This window comes from Ambystoma mexicanum, chromosome 4p (genome assembly GCF_040938575.1).
Source record: "Ambystoma mexicanum isolate Mex_15411 chromosome 4p, UKY_AmexF1_1, whole genome shotgun sequence".
Lineage (NCBI taxonomy): Eukaryota > Metazoa > Chordata > Amphibia > Caudata > Ambystomatidae > Ambystoma > Ambystoma mexicanum.
In genome coordinates this window covers 1,219,259,783-1,219,282,767 of record NC_090927.1, presented here as the reverse complement: position 1 = coordinate 1,219,282,767, position 22,985 = coordinate 1,219,259,783, and the positions used below count along the sequence as shown (strand labels likewise).

General features: G+C 42.6%; 1 protein-coding gene across 1 annotated transcript in view; it reads left to right on the top strand.

The window, feature by feature from the left end:
• The window catches only part of TMEM178A (transmembrane protein 178A), a 518,003-nt gene that overhangs the window by 407,987 nt on the left and 87,031 nt on the right, over positions 1–22,985 (top strand). Inside the window, exon 3 of the mRNA XM_069606873.1 lies at positions 945–1,082. Within this exon, the coding sequence (XP_069462974.1) occupies positions 945–1,082 (138 nt within the window). The remainder of the gene's footprint in view (positions 1–944; positions 1,083–22,985) is intronic.

Below are 22,985 nucleotides of genomic sequence, written 5' to 3'. Positions count from 1 at the left end.
TATTGGAAAGACTTTCCTCTCAGACACATTTTCAAGAAGACTTTGTTTGTGGTTTATCATTTCTGTCCCTCCCACCGGAACTGACTAGAAAGCATCCTATGCATGGCACCAGTGCCCTTGCAAGTCCTTCCAGCTTAAACATGTGCTGCCAGCTAGTCTGCTCTCCCTCACTGCTGCCACTTAAAATGAAGTGGGATCTGTCCTTTCAGAAAGCGCTCCCACCTGCCCTTCCCCATGGCAGACGTCCCAGGCTGTTTTCCTAGCCAAAGCTGCCCGAGTTCTGAATAGGCTGGTTTGGGGATCGCACAGCTGCAATTGTTTCCCTGATTTGGTACTAAGGTCATCTTGCCTGGGTGCTAATTGAGTCATATACTACACCTGCTGGCTATATCAGCAAGGCTCTTTGTCCTCAGAACACACTTGTATAACTCAGGTTATTAACTTGGCCTTCTGGACCTTTAAACACTGCTATAGCTCACACTTGCAGGCTACTATCCATGCCAAGTTCTTGTCCACACATCATTAACTGTTTGCTAGCCATGATGACATATTTTGAAGCGGATTAGTGGACAGTAATTAACAGCCAATGCTCATCATTGAGTTGCATTGCCTCTACTAGTTAGCAAAAATATTTCAAACGCGTACGTCCTTTCTGAAGAAGGGCACTATGAGGATGAAATGTTGAAATGCATGGCGCCTAGAAACACTTGTGTAGAGGCGCAATACAAACACCAAATCATATCATATCGTGTTCACCCCTCAATCAATATATTACTATTAATAATGTTTACTTGAGGACTTGTTAAATTCTCGCTACCAATGTGTTGATCTATGCCCTGTACAGTGCTCCATTGCTTTCGAGCTAGGTTTGTGCTATACAAATATATAATAACAATATAAATACATTGTCTGACTGCTCCCTTATGTCTATTCCTCAAAAACAGATTTGAGAAGAATCACAGCTGGTTTCCTGGGCATGGCAGCTGCTGTCCTCCTGTGTGGATGCATTGTAGCAACAGTCAGCTTCTTCTGGGAAGAAAGCCTCACACAGCATGTCGCGGGCCTTCTTTTCCTTATGACAGGTACAGTCCTGGATGGGCCCGTTTGCTACATTTTTACAATGTACTTTTTTTTACTAGATTGTATTCAGTTGCATTTATGAGAGATTAGGATTTATTTTAGGTTCATGAATATTAATAATACAAATGTGTGCACAGAAGTAATAAGTAGATGCATGTATAATTAAAAAAATAACAGTGGTCATTGTTGAAGTGCGGGGGATTTGCATGGTGTGTAAAAATACTTTACGTATTGTATAGCACATGTACGTTATAGATTTAACGCATTATGTGGGTTTCATTGATTTATTACACACAGCAGGGGTCGGGATCAGTATTAGTGATTCCTCTGCGTCCATCCCCTTCGTATCACAAATCCAACAAAATGTCTTCCCGCATATGATTTTGATGTGGTGGAAGGTGCTTTTCATTCTTCATGTTTTATGCACTTGCATAGCAGGTGGATCGTGCAGTAGTCCATGTAAATGCCACCTGCCACACAAGGACATGATGGGTGGCATTTACAACTGCTTTTATTGCCATGTATCATTTACACCTCATCAAGTAAACAATCAATATTGGTGCCCACGACTCTTTAAATCAACATCTCCATTTCAAAGGTCTTCTTTCCCATTATCTGATCTACATCACAGTGAGTCACAATGATAGGATCTAATCTAATCTAACAGTATAATAAAAGGCCAGACGTATGTTTGTCCGGTATGTTTGTCTGATGCAAAGCTTTGCCTGTTGTCGCCACTAGAGGGAGCTGATGCATTAGGATATATAGTGGTCCTACTGTGTTAATAAAAACCTGCACTTTGGCCATGTACACAGACTTCTACACAAGTTATCAATATTGCACATTCACTAGACAAAATGCATGCAATTTACATCTCATATATCGAAATAGAAAATAATAATAACGTGACATGGTGCTGGCAAAGAACCGTGCCATCCGTTTATGTATAATCCATTTCCTGTAAATATTGTAAATGCCACTGGCCTATCAGTGTTAAAGCATGAGTCACAGGTTGAAGTAGTATGTGTCGATTTCTTTGTAGAACTTATGACTTTGACTACAAAATAGATTTCAAAATGTCATTAAATATAACGGTGTGTAACTTGGTCGGAACTCTATTGCTTGTCTCGTCTGGTGCAATCTTAATGTCATTAGGAACTTTCACGTGCAGTTCCCTGCATGCAGGGCTTCTCTTGGTTATCAGTTTCTTAATGTCTCTAAGAACAACAGTTCTTGTCATGCTCTGTTTATCAGCGGTACTCAATGTCTCTCCAGACTTTGACTTGAGGTCCCAGCATGCTTCAATTCTCTTCACACTCCAATTTTCAATACAGCTACGGATTCGATTGCAAGTTTAATCATGCAGCAATTCTCCTGATATTACTTTTCCTAACGTTTCTAGGAACTTCGACAGCAAGTTCTAGTACGCAGTACTTCCTTTGACTGTTGTTTTCTCAATGGTTCTGGGAACTTGGACTGCAGTTTCCAGCATGCAAGCTTTACACATGATTCTTGGTTTCGTAATGGCTCTAGGTAGGGTACTGAAAATTACAGGAGCAAGAAGTACAGTGTTCGAAATAGCTGCGAGCTATTTAGCTCCTGCTTCTTGCTTGGGAGAGCCTGGCCAGCTTGAAACCAGCAGCTACAAGAAGATACTTTTGACTCCCCAGGCCAACTGGTGCCAAACAAAAATGCATGTGACTTAGTATTTGAGAATGCTAATAAGGAAGAATTAGAATCCATCTGGTACACATTTAAAAATAATGGATAGGCAAAAGTGTGCATCTGATGTGGAAGTTAGATTTGCGGTGCGCTGGGTACTTGCTCCTGCCTACTGGGTGATGCCTGGTACCCAGGGTTCCTGCTCTGTGAACCTTCATTTTGAACCCTAAGCGATCTTGTTAACTCTCGCTTTCTGCTATTGCAGCATGCAATTCTTTTCCTGACTCTACTTCTAGGAACTTTCTTCCAGGTTGCAGACATCAGCTTGTCAATTGGGAAATGTCTTTCTTGGATCAAGGAACCCCCTGTCCAGTTCCTTAACATCAGCGTCTCTCCTTTTACAAATGTCTTATGTGATTTGGGAAACTCTTCTGCTCACTACAAGTAGACTCTTTCCTCTCTTTCACTTGCTATAATGACATGGCCAGGGTATTCCTTGGTTGTCCCCCTCTGTGTTTCCACCCATCCAAATTTGAACTTTCATGAACCTTTCTGCAGGCTGGTTCCGTATGCCTCTGCTTAGACTTCTCTCAGGGCTCAATTGGAGGGTACACGAGGGGGGACGGAGTCCACCCACTTTTTTTAGAGGGTGGACTCAGTCCCCCCCAGCTAAAATGAGAAACATTGAACGTCGTCTGTGAATTTATGCATTAAAGCCAACGCAGGGATCGAACCACAGTCCTCAGGTTTGTAGGCAGGACACTTCCCCACTGCACTATATAACATGATGAAAAATAACAAGCAACTAAAGGTAAAATGGCCCATTTCTGTACTGCAAGTCCCAGGGAAAACATTTATATTGGTTCTTGGAGGTTAAAACATGCACACCTTTTAACGTTTTCAAAAACACTATTAGAAGAAAATATCCTCTCTTGGTTTTGTGTGTGTATTGATTTTATGATAGGCAAATGCCATTCGTACTGCGCAATTTGGATGGTTATGCAAAGGCAATGTAATGAAATGTGCATATTTCACCTTGATATGATAGGATTGGTTATTTATAACGCGCTTAATACCCAGAGGTTCTAAGCGCGGACACAGGGATCGAACCTGTGTTGCTCTGCGCCGTCTTGATTCCAACGCGAGCACGTTGCCCCTGAGCTATCCTCCCTAACATGCTCATTTCTAGCGACATCCCATTGCATTTGTTGATGAGTTCCCCGACTTTAGTTTTTAGGCCTTGACCCCTGACTTCTCTGGTTACACTCGCGCATGTCAATCTCCCTATGATGAAGTCTTCCAGAAGCTCTGCTTTGGTTCATCGCTTGACATTCCACCTCCGCCTCTAACTCTAAATACTCCTCTGCAGTGTTTCATGTTCTGGCTGTGTGGGTTGGAACTTCACCAGGGATATTTGATCTATTCTTCTACCGGGATCTGGAATGCCTGTTAAAACATGGGTTCCATTCCCAAATTTAACTGGCTGTCAGTCTACCAAAGTGACACTTGAAGCAAATATCTCTGTTAGTGCTCTCAGAAAGGGCTCCCATTGTCGTGTCAATATTTAAAATGTGCAAGACTGGATCAACAACACACTTGCCTCTCGAATCATGAGAATGGGGGCACTTCTGATCACAAAAGTGTGGGGGACGGATGTAATAATCCACATATTTTCCTCCCATTTGCTGTTAAAATAAACAGCGGGGTGTAAACCCGTTGTAGATTTGACCATATGGAGGGGGATTGATATAATAGAACACTTAATAGCAATTCTTTATAATGTATGTTTTGTTTTTATGTTTGCAGGGTACGGGAGTGTTCCACAAGTGTGTGGACGTCTGATGATTCTCTAGTTGACTATACAACCTAGTGTCAGGGTTGGTTTTCTCCCTGCACCCCATTATATACTATAAATCGAAAGAAAAAATAGGAACATGAGATGTGTTCCTCGACACTTGTAAAACAGGCTTTGTTTTATGTTTGGTCATGTCACTTGTCTTCATGTTAAATGATATCATACCAGGGCTCTTGCTTTTTTTTTGTTGGTTTATAACATAATCCAATATTAAACAGGGCAGACAGACATGGCCTTTATATGCCTATCATTATTGCCATTACCGGTTCACACATCTTTCTGAACTGCTGGAAATCAAATGGTAAGTAAATAATCTGTTTCTCAATTGTGAAATTTGCATGGTTTACCAGCCTATGAAGGAGTTACCAAGTTTTAGACCTTCAGAACATTTAGACATATGGATAGAAAAGGCACACGGTACAGAGATTGGCTTCTTATTGCAGGCCGTTGCATGATTCCATGTTTTATATTAAAAGCCATAGTTCTATTTTGATCCATTCCCCTAGAAGAAGGATGGACACAGCTTTGGGATGCTGGTAGAGTGTGAGTGAATCTATGGCAAAGGAGTAAAACAAGTATTGTAAACCAAAGTCATAGTTTTCTATGTAACCTGAGGCTCTCACATTTCAATCCCACTGGAACCGTCTCAGTGTGCCACCTTTATGAGATTTAAAAATTGTGTACCATAGAATTGGGTTATATTAAAACGTGTTATTAGCATTAAAATTCCCGTGTGTGCTGTAAAATATCCACTATTGTTTAACCAAGAAACCAGTCAGCAATCCTAATCTTCTCTTTTTTCTCTCTCGCACGTGCTCTCTCTCTCGTTTTATACAAATATATATATATATATATATATATATATATATATATATATATATATATATACACACACACACACACACCCACGTGACATGCTGGTGGTCTCTTTTTGGATTCTAAGACTCTGAATACAGTGCCAGCAATACTCAACAGTGATAGCAGAGCTGAGACGAACAATTTGCTGGGTTTAGCTATATTATTAGAGACTACCCGGAGATTGAACAGGCCACAGCTCTGCATACTTCCACAAGTGGCAAATATGTGGGTGCTTTACTGAATCAGTCTCAAGCCTTTAAGCCCCAAAATATTAAATTGTCTCTGCCCAAATACAACACTTTTCAATTGCCATTACTGAAGCTCTGAAGGCCATTTATGCTTTTAACGCTTAAAAAACTGGACGTCTTGGCGAGAAACGTACATGTTGGTTATGTAGTGTGACTGATGCACTGGAGACAGTGAGGCACGTCTTGACTTCCTGTCCATCCTTAACAAATACATATGTTCTGTATTAAGTGCCACATGTTGAAGATCTGAACGAGATTCGTAGAGAGGTCTTCTGGCTTCGATGTGTGGATGGTGCTGCAATGCTCTGGGTGGTGGTAGAAGGAAAGCTTGCTACAAGTCTGAGGTAATAACTTGTTGAACTGTTAAATGAGAATTAGTGGCAGTTGGTTACTTACAACTGATGTGGATGATCCAGATGTTTAGATTACTAATGCTGTAATGAACCAGGCTGTGTTGACCATATTACGGATAATGATGTTAAGGATTATTTGGCATGTTTTCTTTTATGTTGTTTTTATGTTGTGTGTATATTTATAATCTTTGATTTTATGATTAACTAGCTGGGGTATCCAGCGTTGCCTGTGTCCTGATCGAGTGGTATATAATGTGCCCTGGAGGATGTTGCTCTTGTCGGCAAGTCTTGCTTCAGTTTGCTCTGGTGTCTCATGTGCCCTGCAGGATGTTGCTCTTGTCCTCTTGTCGGCAAGTCTTGCTTCAGTTTGCTCTGGCACCTCATTTGCCCATGAGAAAGTTGCTCTTTTCCTCTGGTTGGCAAGTCGTGCTGCCGTTTGTTGCAGTGTTTCAAAAGCTCTTGATATTGATTTTCGCTTTGCATCAGATGGAGCTTTTCCAAGAGATGTTCGTTTTTTGTGCTGGATGTTTCAGTCACTCAATGGCTTCAGAACATTTGAGAAAATGTCCAAGAAAGATTGGTTGATTGTGCTCTCTTCGCGTGAATGAACTTAAGTAAACAGTAACCTTGCCATTCACATATTTGGAGTGGCGTGATAAAAAAAATGTTTAATTCCCTTTAAAAATGCTTTAATAAACACTTTCGAACTGTATACAGTAGTAATACATTTCCAAGGAATAACCAACACATCGAACATTTTGCTTCAGACACTTTTCCAAATGTTCCCTCCTTCTAGTACCTATTGTAGTTAATCGGGGTGAGCATCAGTAAATGAGGGTGTCTACGGAGTGAATATTTTGCATCCAAACATAGACTACAATCTTGCCTTAGACAAATTAGGATTTCATGCAAAATTTGGTAACCATGGGTTCAACTGTGTGGATTTGTGTAGCCGGACAAACATACACACACACATCCAACTTTTTTTTTTGCATATATGATTTTTGCATCCAAACATAGACTACGATCTTGCCCCATTCCAAAGAGGAATCCATACAAAATATGGAACACATATGTTCAAAAGGTGTGGATTTTTATAGTCGGACAAACATATACACATGCATACCTTCTGCTCTATATATAAAGATTGTGTGTAAAGTTTCTTTAAGTGTGTCACACTAATAAAAAAAATATATAACACTTAGTTTCAGTTTCTATGAAGTGTAATGTGTTTTTATTTATAACTAGTTCACTAGTACTCCTTATATAAAACAACAAAGGACAAATGGCTGATTATGCCTGTGAGAATTGTGGATCTTCGACTAGAAGTTGAGACACATTTCTGCAAAAGGCATATTGGCAGACTATCCCGCAGACTAAACTGCCATTTTAGATACTCTTTTATAATAAATCAATAGAATGCGCTTGTGTACTGTATATCTGGTAAAGAGATTCATAAATATAGCTGTGCAATGGCTCTGAGATCTACACTGGACCTTCTCCATAGGCACACGCAATATTTATTCAATGCAGTGTTAATGAATTTCTGGACCCATAAAAATGTTCTACTAAAGTCTGCCTTAAAGGATTATTTATTTTAAAAGTGAATTTACCTTAGTACGTTGAATCATTTGAGAGAAGCACAGCCACAAAGGCATTTGGATATCAAAATAATGACTCATTTGGTCAAAATGGGCATTGGCTGTGTATTCAGAATGACTGCATTTTCTTGATTGGACAAGGTTTCTTAAAATCACGTTATGGGACTTGTTCAGTTTCAGACCTAAAAGAAACACATTTTTATCAATTTTATCAACATGTCAGCTTGCATTTCCCCAAATTCAAGGACAGAAAAGAAACTGAAGGAATTAGTGCCGGGCATGGTGGACTGCACTTTGAACATCTCCTGGGAGTCTGGCACACATTCTGCACTTCATAAAGAAGTATGAACAATACATCTCACATCAATTTCATTTCAGCCATGTCCATTTTTCATCCATATACATGTTTGCACGTTATAGGAGTAGTTTACATCCTTCCATTATTTACAAGTCAATACAGTCCATACATGAGCACGTTTTAGTGAATGTAATCAAAAACACGCAGACAGAGAAGGACACAATATGAAAGAAGAGGGGAGACAAGGGGAAGGCCCAAATAGGAATAACACATGCAGATACATTTTTATTTTTATTCATAGTGTGTATTTAATTGGTTGGTCGGGCAGTTCTACCTGAAGTGGCCCACGTGAAGTACAAAAAGAGACAGGAGAGGCTGCCCTTTTGAAGAGTGGCTTCATTAAGTTTCAGATATCATATTGATTGAGTGTAGCCGGTTATAAGGGGGCAAACCGCTGGTGCACAAAAACGAGGCATTTGGTTCATTGTGTAAGTTACTGCGGCAATGCTCATTTCAAGGGCAGTGTGGCGGCCCAGTAAGTTGTTTCCAGGGACTTCTCCTTGTAGTACATGAAACCCACCTGTGCGCGCTTTTCTTTGTATTGTAGAGTTGTGAAGAATTGTCTGTGGGTTCGCACGGGTTCTCTCGTGGCCCACTGGAAGACTTTCAGATCAGATGGCTGTAGTTGTGGCGGAGACGCCATCATGCGGTACTCTGACACACACATGATGTTTAGGGTGGCACTTGTGTCAATGAGAAATTTTGATGGATGATTTCCCACAATGCTGGTTGGTCCCCCAAGGGGGTGACAGGGACCTTCTGGTAACTTGCCTGACATGTCTCACAAGGTCCGCCTTGCACCTAAATCTCTTCTTGGGCCGAACCCACGTGGGCCTGATGCTGGTTTGGAAAATGGGGGAGCATATCCGGATAATCATCCTGGAGGGGAGTTGCACACGACCGCTAGGTGGTTTCCTCTGCCACACTTGGTGCACACCTGATGCCTTCCTCATGAGGAAGGGAGAGGTCGCATTGGTAACATCTCGCTGGTGATGTAGGTCCCTTGGGCAGCTGTCCACTCAATTGACGTCCTCGGGTGGCTGCCGCAACTTGCCATATTTGTTCTCTTCCAGGGGTCTTGGCAGGGTGTCCACTCTGGACTCCGTCCTGGCCATTTGGAGTAAAGTGGCGAGCGAGAGCGGCTCCCGAAGCAGCTTCTCCCTGAATGCCAAGGAAAGGCATCCGCCTATTATTCTTAACCTAATGGCCTCTTTGTTAGTGAATTTGTGAAATTTGCATTGCGCTACCAGCTTGCGAAGACGGCATCCAGCAGAGAGAAAGCAACACTTGGATTTTGGGCTTGGCACTGACCAGCACACAGCAAGACAGATGACTTGCATTACCACTTATAATAGACAAGTCCAGATGGTATAGTTCGCACTCCCTAGGGTTAGCTGGAGTCGAAGGCGTTCATTAAACAAACAAGCATGTGTTAGCATGACAATAAGCTGTAGTGTTCCATTTTACTGACAAGCAGTGTAAGCACCAATATGCCAAGTCCTTGAAAATTGAAGGAAGATTTGGGATCGTCTTCATTCACAGAATCAAGCCCCCTGTTTGACGAGACAACTGTCTGAAAGATCTTAAGTGCTAGAACGCTACTGAATCTATGAAAAAATATCACAAGGTACTAAGCATCATGCACGCAATGTGGCCACACGCAGGACCCCATGTGCACCCCATGTATCAATATAGTTCTTTGCTCAGGCCCCGAATCCACGATTTCGACCGTAAGGTGTTGGTTCCATGAACATGGAACTCTCTCAAGGAATGCTGCAAGTATACTGGAAGTGTGCAGCTACAGCAGTGCCGGATCCCTGGACTGGTGAACATGGGATGCTGGGTGGCCGCCAAGGCATGTCGCAAGCACCGGCAAAGATGGCTATGGAGGGACTGACACTGGGTTAAAATGAATGGTGCTTATCCTGGACTGCAGCACCCGATGAAAGAAACAATGTACAGAATGGCTCCCTCCTGCTCTAAGCAATACGCCTTACCTGAATTATAATCATGATTTTGGTATTTTATAACGGAATTAATACCGGGAACCAGTAGTTTCTAAGCACAAGTCCAGGATTTGAACCTGTGTTGATAGGTTGGAATCCACATTGCTTCCAAGATAAATGTGTTGCCCCTGAGCGATATACCCGGCCGAGCTATGTCGCGTTCACTCGTAATCGTACTATTAAGGATCAATCCTCCCATGCAGCCATGGCAGACGCAATAGTTCACCTGTGTCTGCCGGCAGCTCTAAGTTGGGTTAGACCCTTCAGGAAAAAACTCCCTTGCAGGACTTTATTGGAATAAGCTGATCACTCGATTGGAGAACAATGGACTGTGACTCCAAACGGTAAGTAAACTAGCAGCTGTTGTAGGTGTCAGCGCAGGACTGTGGGAGCATAGAGTGCAAGCGGGTCCAAGGATAACAGGAGGAGCCACAACACTCAGAGGAAAAAGGAAAAAACAGGAGCACAGAAGTATACTGCAGAGAGTAACAAGAAGCAAAGCAGGGGAAAAAACAAAGGAGCATAAGTAAGAGCAAACAGAGTTACAATGCAATTCACCAGAGCTTGAGCACGTTCTTATGTACTGAAGCTACTACGGCTTCTACGGAGGACATCCATCGAGCGTTACACCTGCTGAGAGGTCGCCATCTTGGGAAGGAAGCAGTCTGCCACTGCTGGTTCCTCCTACATCAAGTGCAGCGCTTGAGAGGCACTTCTGGATACCTTCACCACTGCTGCCAGCAGAGAGGGTAATTTCATCCACCTGCCACTGGAATGTGTTGCCTGTTAAGTGCCTGATGTCAGTCTTGAGTTTCCTATCAACAAACGAATGAGCAAGGTCAGGTTGATCTCTGCTGAAGAGTAACCACTGCTACACCCTGAGTGGGTAACCCCTTGTGTGAGTGGTCACAGAATTCTCATGAAACTGTTCTTCTGCACAAAAGGGTTTTATTTTGAAGTGCAGTGGTGTAGTAATACACTGGTATTTTTCAAAAACATAGGACATTCACATTTGATGACATACAAAGTGTAGTACCTAAGTACGAATGATCAAGTAGTCAATATTTGAGACATCTACTTGTACAGTTTGTTCATTCTCTATAGGTTCCCTGGGAAGGAAGCTTAGAGAATTCAGTGGAATCATAGACCGGTAGAGGGCCCATAGAGTGTGGGCACAATCAAGAGTTGAACAACAACATATAATACATTTCAGCACAGCAGTGTTTCGGCCATTTTGCGTGGAGCTAGGTGAGCTCTAATGGTGTAGGCCTTCATCAGGACAGGAGTGTCTTTACGAGTGGAGGGTCCTATGTGGTCTGTAGGAGTGAAACAGACAAAGAACGTGTCAGAATGTACGTGGTCAGCAAAAGATCTAGCAGAGAGAAGTTATGGATACTATGTAAGGCGGATGCCTGTGTTTACCGAATCCGAGGAGCTTAGTGGCTCAGATTAAGAGGTGGAAGGATCCACTTCTTTAGGATGCAGTCATCATCTTGTCAACAGGCACGGTCACGCCTGTTAGGGGATAAGGAAGTAGGATTACTAAATGAAGCCCCAACAGTGCGGTTCCTCTCTAGCCCATAGTTGGTGTGTGACTAGGGAGGTGGTGGTGTAGGTTTTAGCAGATTTGGTGAGAGTAAACCTAGTGTTGAGTTTCCGACACGGGTCACAGGCAAAGCAGAACCTTAAGTAGAATCCCTGGCAAATGTAAAACCGCCACAGATTCTGGTAATTGTAGTTACCAAAACTTGTTGGGTGCATTTCCAAACTCACAAGCTCTGTAGTGTGGGATACCCACATCGCCTCCAAGGTTTATCATCTGGTGTCCTTTGGTGTTCCCCAGTAGCAAACACCTACACACTTCTGACATCTATGTTGGTTATAACTATGTGTTACGGTGTAATGAAATGCCTTGAAGAAGTGTGTGCTGTGATTGAAATGTTTAGATATTTCTAGTGTGAAACTGTTTGCGGCCCATAGTTTTCCTTTTTTTTATATAATTACTGAACAACAATTATTATACTTTCAAGATCAGATTTTATGTAACTGGAGAAATAAATATTTTCCCCTCGGAAGAAGTAACAAAAAAGTGTATTCTGGGGCACAAGATCCTAAGTTTGTTCATTATTATTGATCAAATGTGTCTTTTATCTGTGTCCAAAGTTTCAAGGAACTTAATTTACTTACAGTTAGCCTTCTTTGTGCCTCTGCTGCTATTCTGATTTTTTCTTCTATACTCTCCGATTCCCATTCTCCCGGGGTTGTCCGTGTGCATGGTGATACCCAGTACCTTGCTAAAGTTTGAATATGCTGGATCAAAGCATATTGTTTCCTTCATTAGCCTTAGTTACCTCTGTAACCACAGTACCTACATTTGCATGCATTGAACCAGAGAGTATTCTTTTATGTAGAAACCTTACGGGGCTACCCTGGATAACACTGTTATCGATGAGGGGGCAAGTTCTGACCGCACTGCACCAGTTAATGTGCACTTAGGAACTCTTAAACCCGCCCTTAAACCCTATGTTGTAAAATATACAGGGAACCTACCCCTGTGTAATCCCACAATCCACCACCGTACAAGACCAATGACAAGGTTTTAGCCTTAAGACCTTAATACATTTTAAAATTAACTGGGCTCCAAACTTTAAAATAAAATGTATGTAGGCCACCAATCTTTTTCTGCATCTTTCTCTCTTAATGATGCTTTAGAAATATACTGCATAAATGTATTGCATGTGTTTCTCTACAATCCATACATCAGCTTGAAAGATGTCCTTCCCACTGACCATTCTTTGAGAAAGTTACACCAATATAATTATAATGATCCACTAACTCTACTTCCTTTACCTCAGGAGGCCACTTGTATGCCATTTTCCCTTTCCAAAACGAACCACCTTTGTTTTTCCAGCGTTTAGAACTAAATTAAGCTTCATGAAAGAATCCCTTGCTGCTACCAAAATTTGCTGTAGGATCTTGGGGATTTGATCTAGCAGGACTGCATCATCCGCGTATGACAGGGATCGATATTTAGTTCCATTCAAAGATAGGGGGCCTGATTTGACTCTCTTATACCATGTCAGTATTAAACAGCAACAATATAAATGATAACAGTCAGGGTGCATCCATGTTTCACCGTTTAATAATCAAAAAGGTTTGAGACACTGCCTACTGTAAACCAATTGAATTAGTTCATATAAACCATTACGCACCCCAATATTACTTGTTCCCTTTAACATTTTCTGATCAACTGAGTCAAATGCCTGACATAGATCTAAAAAAGCCACATCTATGTTTGTATCTCCAATCCTGGTGCATTTGTATACAATGGTCGCTAGAATCAAACAATGATCAGTGGTTGAAAACGTGGAGTGAACGCTCGCCTGGTTGATAGGTATCACTTGTAGACTCTTTGGACCGCTCTTCCAGTCTTCAGGCCAAAAAACTTGTAAAAACCTTTCCTAAAATGTGCAGGAGTGCATTGGCCCATTTACCTCATAAATGGTTAATCCAGACTCCAAGTGAATTAGATAATCCTTTTCCATTTGTTTTCCCTGAGTTCTTCGGCCAACATTGTCCAAAATGATTGGAAAGTTTCTCTTAAACCATTTTTAAAAGTGCATTCCATTGTTTAAATGTATTCACGTTTCTCTATTTTAAGGGACTTTTTATATTCCTTCTTAATGCACCTTCTGTTCTGCTCCACTGATATATTTGGGGCTTGGAGGATACATCAAAATATGAACTTTGTACTTCTACAATTCCAGTAGCCAGTCATCGTGTTGTTTTCCATCTGGAGTGATTGTTTACCTCCCTTTGTAGACCTTCTAGTAACCAAACTCTCTATTAGTTCTTCAAACTTCCTTAAAATTCAATGACTTTACTTAAAGGGGTCAAGTCGTTCAGTTTCACATCGTATAAGTCTGCAAGAGTCTATAGCTACCTCACCCCATTGTTACATTAATATATATTTTGAAAACACTGCATGCTACACTCCTCCGAAATGTTTTTGTTACCATTTTCTGCTGCATCCCATCCCTCCATCCATTCGAGGGCCCAGCACAACAGAATGTGATCACTTTCTCTTTGCTTTTTAATTGCAAAAATCAGCCACACTATATAAGGTATAAATACCCACAAAAATATATCTATGAGTGAACAGACTTTTCTATTTTTATTGGTTGGGTGCCCTGGCACATCATCTTTGCATCGACAATTTAGTTGTCAGAAATCATGTCTCTGTATAACTTTACCCAAAAAAAGACCCACAACTGTTTATTTTATCATTTAAATGGGTCAACGCTGGAATGCCAAATATAGTATCCATATCTGCTGAGATGGCCTTCATCATACGGCTTCCTACTACCTTTGCAATTGAATACCCCATAATTATTTGTTTTATCCTGATATTTAACCAACAGGCGCCAAATACTTTATTGCATATGATACCAGAGCACTCACTGAGCCTGAAAACAAATACTCTGTGATTGAAAGGGAGATGGGAGCACACACATGGGTGTCTGAATATTGGGGTGTACGTTAATGTTAAAGTTTTTTATACTGCGCACTGATGTGGGAGGGTGGGTGGTTGGCGTGGTTGAGCGGGAGAGGAGCAAGAGAGTTGTGATGTGCTGTTGGCCGTTTCAGTTCGGGAACACCGTTCACCGAGCATAAATGTGATTTTCGGAAGTTGGCCACCATGTGCTGTTGTGCAAGATTATGTGTGGTTTGTTTTGGTCTTGTGGTGTGTCGTTTCCTCTATGTAAATCGTATAAAAACGCAAACTCAGTGTTTTTATTTAAGCAATTCTTGTCAATGAAATCAGCTTTTTTACAATTAATTCCGATAGAATTCACTGAGCATTTAGGTTACAGTAACTTTCTTCTGATGTGCTTGCTAGTTGTATGCATTCCTTCTCTAAAGCAAAATGTGAAAACCCCTATACTATGCCTTTTTTGCACCATTGCAAACTCTTTTTATTTGATTTAAAAAATTATTTCAACACAATACATTTTTAAACTTTTTTTCTAATGAGTTTTTAACCTCAAGGGTTGCCGTTTGCCTTCAGTTGTATATAAAATCGCAGTGAGGTGGATACTGAATTGTTCTGGGTATACATATGGTGGGAGGAATTTACTAAAGGAATGAATGCGCAAAGTGGAATGCTTCTGAGCGTGGCATTACAAACTAGCCAACTCTTTATCCCAACTACCCATCACATGCCAAGTGACGGAACACACGAAACAACACAAATACGTAGTAGGCAGCATACATGGCTCACCAGAAGACACTTGCCGACGTATTTGAAAAGGCTAGTAGCTGAACAGCCTTGCAGCAGACCATATGCTTACAGTAGTGAGAGCCATTGGCCAAGAGCGAAGAACCTAGACCTACAAATTTATTGGGAAAGGGCAGCAGAACTATCTGTGTAGTATTTTAAGCAACGCAATTATCTCACCATAGGCACTAAGAAATCCATTGATCAAAATATCCCACGAGGATCTCCAGTGTAAGGCTCATAAAATGGAGTCCCAGAATACAGGCAACACATCACAGAAAGAGAGGTAGATTGTGGAAAGGGGAATGCGTTGTATGTGCAAAGAGAGAAAGGTCTTGTAAGCAAAGTTCCACCATTCGCCATCATTGAGTGGACAGCCAGTATCTGAGGGAAAATATTTGAACGTTCTTTATAGGCTCACTGGAAGGCATCGCGTTACACTAAGAGGGACCAAGAAGGGGGTCTCATACCTGAGTGTACCCTGATCAATGATGTTCACACATTAGGAAACTCAGGCCGATCTGTTGATCTATGGTATTTTTTGTGTGGTTTTTTATTGTTCCATTTCAAGGTTGCCCTCCCTTTGGTGGGTTTTATGTTTTAAAACTGCTTCATAGATGAAAAACATACATTTTTATTCCATTTCTCTATCCACAGGATTTAAAAATATATTTCTTTTGTATTTGTGTCCAACAAAGGATCCTACTTAAGTTTTGCTTCTTTGGAATCAAACTATGTCCTGTGTTTTTTTGTTTCTCAGGACCCAGTGTTGGGTAATCCATAATATTCACTTCGGCTCTCCTGTATTCTCAGAACCAGTCTTCCTCATATTCTTATGGAGACTTTGTTCGAAATGCGATTGTCCTCTTATTCGAGAGGATCATACTCCCAGGCTTCCATCGAGTTTCCAGATTTTAGTCACTCGTCTGGTAGGTATGGGAAAGAAAAAAGCTGAGAGGATCATACTCCCAGGCTTCCATCGAGTTTCCAGATTTTAGTCACTCGTCTGGTAGGTATGGGAAAGAAAAAAGCCTACCGGTTTCAGTGGTGTTACCAAAATGTAACCACTTTCATCAGGGCTAAGCAGACACTCTATTCATGGTGTGTCTATTGCGAGGCTTACTTGATTTTGTTTGGATTGTAACAGGACACCCCACCTCCAGATGGAGAGAGTGGAGTAGGGGGAAGGGATGAGAGACATATACAAATTTGTGAGTAAATCTTATAAATGTGATCTACGAATTCAGGTACAGCAGGAGAACATGCTCCTATGGTGATGTCTTGCCCAGTAGTGGAAATCCCCAATTGTATCAATACGTGTGGCGGAAGCATATATACGTGACTTCCTAAGAAGGCATGGAGCTATTTGTCTGCCTAGGAACCTAAAGTGAGAAATACATAAAATTAGGCTCTCTCTTGTTGCGGGCAAACATATGCGTGGGCAATTTATTACATTTTTACAGTAGAGAGTTCTAACATGAAAAGGGTCTATTCAAAAGGACCCCGGCGTATTATGTCAAAGGAGACCTTGTAAAAGGGAGACGCAAGACCAACATTTCTGGGCTAAAGTCTAAATGCTGGGCAATAGTGGTTGCCAGTCTAAAATTCACATGTATCAGGGCGAAAAAATGCCTGAACCGCATGATGGAAAAAGTGGTCAGAATCAGTATCGTGTGGTGTGAGTCTGACACAGGGTTTCCTAAGTCGCGGGGCGGGCATCGGGAACCACGAGCCAAAAGGAGTAATCCGGAAAGACAGCCTACCTTGTATTTCCGTAAGGAGTCCCTCTGAGCTGTTGCTTTTCCGGGTCCGGGGCACACACCTGCACCGGTTAGTTACCGTGTAGGCGTGTTGCCGGAAGGCTCAAGTATAATGGTCCAATCGTGACGACTCGCTAGACATAGTAAAGGGACTAATTCAAAGTGAAATAGTCCAGTGCCATCTTGGAAGGGAATTGTATTCGTGAACATAGGAAGAGAAGCAAAATAGGCTAATCTCATAGGCAAGTTGAATAGCCAGCAGACCTGATGTAATCTGATGTACAGGCTAAACAAATATGCCATTTGTTAAATGAGTGTGTGTTGCCAGAAATATTCGGCTGCATAGATACAAAAGCAGACTGTTGGGTGTTACGTGATCCGGTTCAAAGGTGTTACATGTCGAAAAGGGCTGCCACATGTTGTCAGCAGTTCACATACTCCAATTATAGGGAAATACTTCAGAAATACACAAAGTGATTACCTACTTCTGGTTGTCACGAGGATGTCTAGACAGAAAAACATTTTAACTTATGTAAATGTGTTACATTTTTTTTTAAATTAAATTAAATTTTTTAATTACATTTTTGTGGGTTACAATTACCATATAGACAAGTATATCAATCACATTATGAACACATGAACTGTTAAATCCAAAACATGGAGCCCTACTTCATAAGATATCTCGGGGGTTTTCCTGGTCGTCAATTGATTTTGTCATGTAAATACCCTCTACTTAAAGTGAGATTCCAGCGTGTCTGTCCCACACGGCAAATCCTGTCTATAAATATCGACAATAAATAACCCGGGTAAGTATAATAGAAGCATACATGGATGGTTGCACATAGCGTACCACAGAAGCCTCATGGCATCTTCAAGTTATCACAAGTATACACATGTAATCGAGGGCATTCAGGAGTGTGTGGGTGCAGACAAGGGCGTTGTCCTGGCAAACTCGGGGGTTGCCCTGGCTGCCCATTGATTTTGCCATTTTGTATATTCATTCATGTAGATACCCTATACTTTGGTTGAGATGCCAGAATGTCTGACCCACAAGGCAAATGATGTCTATGTTCGTAATCTGTGGACAGAATATCGACAGTAATGAACCCAGGTAAGTATAGTAGAAGCAGGCATAAGTGGTTGCACATTGTGTACCACATGACATATTCAAACAATCAAAGGTATATACATGTAATCAAAGACATTCAGGAGTGTATGTGTACAGACAAGGGCGTTCTTCGAGATTCAGTTTATAAAGTTGCCAGAGTCTGCCAGCTTGTTGGTTCGTTTAGGCCCACAGTGTCTGTTTTTAGGCGGAAAATCCAAAGTTGTTCTCTTCTGAAGAGCAAGTTGCATATATTTCCTCCTCGTTTTGGGATATTGATTTTTTCAATGATTGTCCATTTGAAGTCAGTAGCGCCATGTTGGTTTTCACTGGAAGGCATGCCACAAGCAAAGAAAGGTATGCTAGTGCTAGTGGACTACAAATGGAAGAAACTATGTTTTCCGAAGAAAGTTGTGGCAAGTGCAGTCATTTCAGCATTCCAAAAAATATTCAGGTATAAAAGCTCTTTTAAATGTCTAGTATCAGACAGCGGTATACCGTTGTCTGTAAAGATAAGAAATCCTTCTTGGAACACTGAAGAATTACACATTAGATTTACACACTAGAAACCCACCCTATACCATCCTCGAGGCAGCTGAGATAGCCAAAACGTCATCAAAGAGCAACTGCAACTATCAAGAGACAATTACAGATCTTGACCAGCCTAACCGGACTGCAAACTAGCGACTATATGCCGGCATGCCTAAGGCCTGCTGAAAGTACCGTTGTGCATAATGCCACATGACCGAAGACACTGCAAGGTCACTGGCTTGTAGGAAGTGATTGCGTGCCATGGCCAGGCAAAAGCTAAGCATGGAGAGTGGGGGATGATTAGGGTGGTCATTCCCTCGACTGGTGTAGGAGACGGGAGCATCTTAGGAGCATGTAGACTCAGAGGGAGGTAAAAATAAAAATGGGATATGGGGCGACTCTCTGAAAAGAACAGGCTGCAAAGACTGTCACATCAGCAAAAAGAGGAGGTAGCATTTGACTCGCCATGCAGTGGGATGGCATGGGACAGTGCAGCATTGTGCCGCCCTGCAATGGGGATCAGCAACATTGAGCAGTCCGTACCCAATCTGTCACCAGCAACAGCACCACAGGAGTGACCCCACTCCAACTCTTCCATGCTGGGTTGAGACAGGCAGCTGTTGATCTGCTTGACATAATTAAGAGAAAAGGACCAGGCCGGGCATGCATTACTACAAAAGAAGTGCATCTACAATGAACAGAGAGAAGGGATTAATTATTAATTATGTCTAGAGGCACTGCCCAAATGAAATTGAAAAGGGTGGCAAAAGGAACCAGAGAAATGAAAGATACCAGAAAGTGACTTTAATGAAAAATCGACATACAGAAGAAAAAGACAAACAAATCAGAAGGACCAGAGACATAGAACATGGCACCGATGGAAGAGACCTCAAAGGTAGAAGAAGCACAAATAGTAAGTGCAGAAATACAAGAAATCTCCAAAGCAAAAGACAATCTCACAGAAATGACAAAGGGAATGCCTAATGGGCCATTCAAAAGCCACCAAGAACATTTGCACCTGCAGAAGTGAGTGCTTAGCCGAAAGCCGCCAAGATTCCCAGTATCCGCCCACGTTTCCCCAGCCACACAAGCCCCTTTCCCGGATGCCACCATCTTTTTTTTTTTTTTTTTTGGTGCTCCGGCTCTGCGCCCGCCAAGCCTCCTGTAGCCCCTTTTTGCCCCCCCTTCTATACCCTCCAATTACCTGCCAGACTGGATAAGGTGTCCGCGTTTCTTCCCATCGGTCTTGGGCCACCGCAATAGACATAAAAAAGGTACTTGGCCCCTTTATTACTGACTATGCCAGGGACCACCTTGTCTTTTTTTTTGTTTACAGTAGATTGGGCTCACACAAGACGTGTGCAGGCTGTCTCCAGTAAAAACAAAAACATTTAAACTATTCTCGCTGTGGACAAAACGCTGGGTTCAAATAGGTATCACCCCCTTGTCATGGGGTGTACATGTCAAGTAACATACCTGAGCCCGAGCCTATGTACGATTCGGCTGAAGGCTGTAACCAGCCCTGTACGCCCCCTACGCAGGAGTGAATGCTATATTACATATGCAGAGTTAAAAAGCTTTGACAACATATAATTACTTAAACTTTATCAAAGAAGGCTACATTTCTTTTTTTTATTATTAAATGTATTGAATTTCATAACCAACATTTCTCAAAGGAAGGTGATGAAGTGTCAACCAGCAACACAGCTGAGTGAGTTAATCACTTGAATCAGACATTTGTATACGCTGATTCGAATCCTGGTAGAGTCACTGCCGCCGCCCATTCTCCTACTATGGTCGATAGATCGAATAATAATAACACCTATTATTGAAGTTCTTAACATTGGGAGGAATGCGGCATGAAATGCTATGTAAAAAGGTTACTTCCTTATTGGTATCCTTACAGCCCCCCAACGCTGCATAGCAACTCTGCCCCAAAATTAAATCACTCCCTTACCACCAGCTTTTGCATGCCCTGTAGGGAGTGAGCAGCATAGAGCGAGTTTGTAGCACATTACTAAAAAAGTGAGCTCACTACTATTGAACACATGACACCATGATTCAATGCCATTCTAAGAGCCAGTGACTAGAATTCGCTCTTTACATATTCAAACCACATGCATGCTACTGTCTAAAGGAGGATCCAGCGGCCATAGAGATATGAAGTGTCCAAAGGCTCACATACATATCTAGGGGGCGGTTTCACTCCATAAACAACAGAGGTGCGGCGAAGCCGAGGCCGTTGCTGGAAGTACTTTCTCCGTAGAAGTGAGAGGCATCATATGTAGAGATGTGTGACAGGGGAGAGTCACCTGACAATGTCCATAAACGTTCTTTCCCAAAGGATGACTGCACGGCTATCAGCAATCACGCATTACCAGGTACATTCACAGCGTAGGCCCTATCCAGCACTTTCGAAAAATACTGTATTACAACGCTTGCTTTCATAGGCCCAAATAGAGCTAAATGTCACCATGAGGCTTATCAACAAATCGGCTTCCTGCTGCGGGCAGACCACCAGCACAAGAGTCACGCTAAATATACAGACGTTCACATCCTTTCACTTGTTCACATACTAACCTCATATTTACTAGGATCTTGCACATAGGCGCATGCAACTAGGGGAAGAGGTGGTAGTACATACATGTATAAAGCTTACAAGTGACCCAGGCCCCGGGATGCATGAAAGGCGGCCCGTTGGAGGGCATGGGAGTTTAGGCGCAGGGTGGCGGTGTAGTTGGCGGGAAGGCCATAGGGAGTGGCAGCGGGCTGGCGCCACGGAAACAAAAGGCACCAGGAAGGGAGGAAACGGCACCTGGGAAAGGTGCGAAAGTTAGCAGCAGGGGGCCAGGGAAAGCCCGGCCCCCAGGGGAAAGACAAAGGGGCTATGGGGTATAAGACGGGGTAGTAAATTTAGCCCAAGCACAAACCAGGTAAGGAGCCTACCTCAGCGGGTAAGCTCCTACAGGACCTGGACAGAGGGAAGCTTTTTCGAAGGAAGCTTTTTGCACAAACCAGGTAAGGAGGCTACCTCTGCGGTTGAGCTCCTACAGGACCTGGAAATTGCTGCTGATTCGGAAGTTCTGGCTCTTGCGGGCTTACTCTGATCAATCCCGGAATCGGCGTACAGGCTACGTAAGATAAGGAGGCAGCGGCGGGCGTATCTTACCTTCATCGAAGAACTGAAGCCTGCGGTCGGCGGAAGACGAAGGCACAGCTGACGGGTCGGAGAAACGGAGCCGCAGCGCCGGAACGAAGTGGAGGCAGCTGCAGCGCGGTACGGGAGGCGTGTAAGGAATGAAAGAGACGCAGCGTGCGGAGGCACCAGGAGCGGAGAGAAGAGCCCAGCACGGTCGCGGTAAGCAGGAACCAAGGGGGGCGGAGCCGGAAAGAGTGTGCAACGCGTGAAAAGCATAAACAAAACCCCTTAAAGGGGAAGACGGCAATTTTCGTACGAATACTGATACGAAGCGAAAAGCATAAAACAAAACCCCTTAAAGGGGAAGGCGGCAATTTTCAGACGAATACTGATACGAAGCGAAAAGCATAAAACAAAACCCCTTAAAGGGGAAGGCGGCAATTTTGGTACGAATACTGATACAAAGCTCTTAAAGGGACAAGCCACGATTTCAGGAGGCACGAGCAACATTCCAACATAAAAGCCTCCAGTAACACACAGAGCGGCAAAGATATAACGAAAATTAGTGAAGTATCGACAGGACAAGCAACAAGAAGGGAAAAGGAAAGTGAACCTGGCAGAGACAAGGCAAGGAACAAGGAGGATGGCAGAAGAAAGGAAAAGGAGGGCCCAGGAATTTAGCGACTGGGCAAAAAAGGCTGAACAAGAATATGGTGCGCAATGGGTGCTGGATGTGATGGGAAAGGAAGAAAGGGCTAGGGCAGTGTCGCCCTTGCTATTCATAGAGCCCAGCGAGAGCGAAGGGGAAGAGGAGGTACCACAAGGACAGAAAAGAAAGAGAGAAGAAGCCAGGAGAAAGCAGCCACAACCAGAAACATCCAGAAAGAAGAAGAAGAAGGAGAAGAACAAAGGTACTGTAAACCAAAATGTGGGGAAAAAAAATTGTTGAAATGTTAAAAACCTGTGTCACGGGTAAGGGTAAGTCGCCCATAACCAGTGACAGAGGAGCCAAGGGAAATAAGGAGCGGAAAGGGGAGCTAGGGGATAGCTCATCAGAAGAAATGAGCAGCGATGATGAGGAAAAGGATCATCTGAAGGGATGGGTAAAATGGAGGGGAGTAGTACGCAAGGGGAAGCGTAAGGTGGCGGGG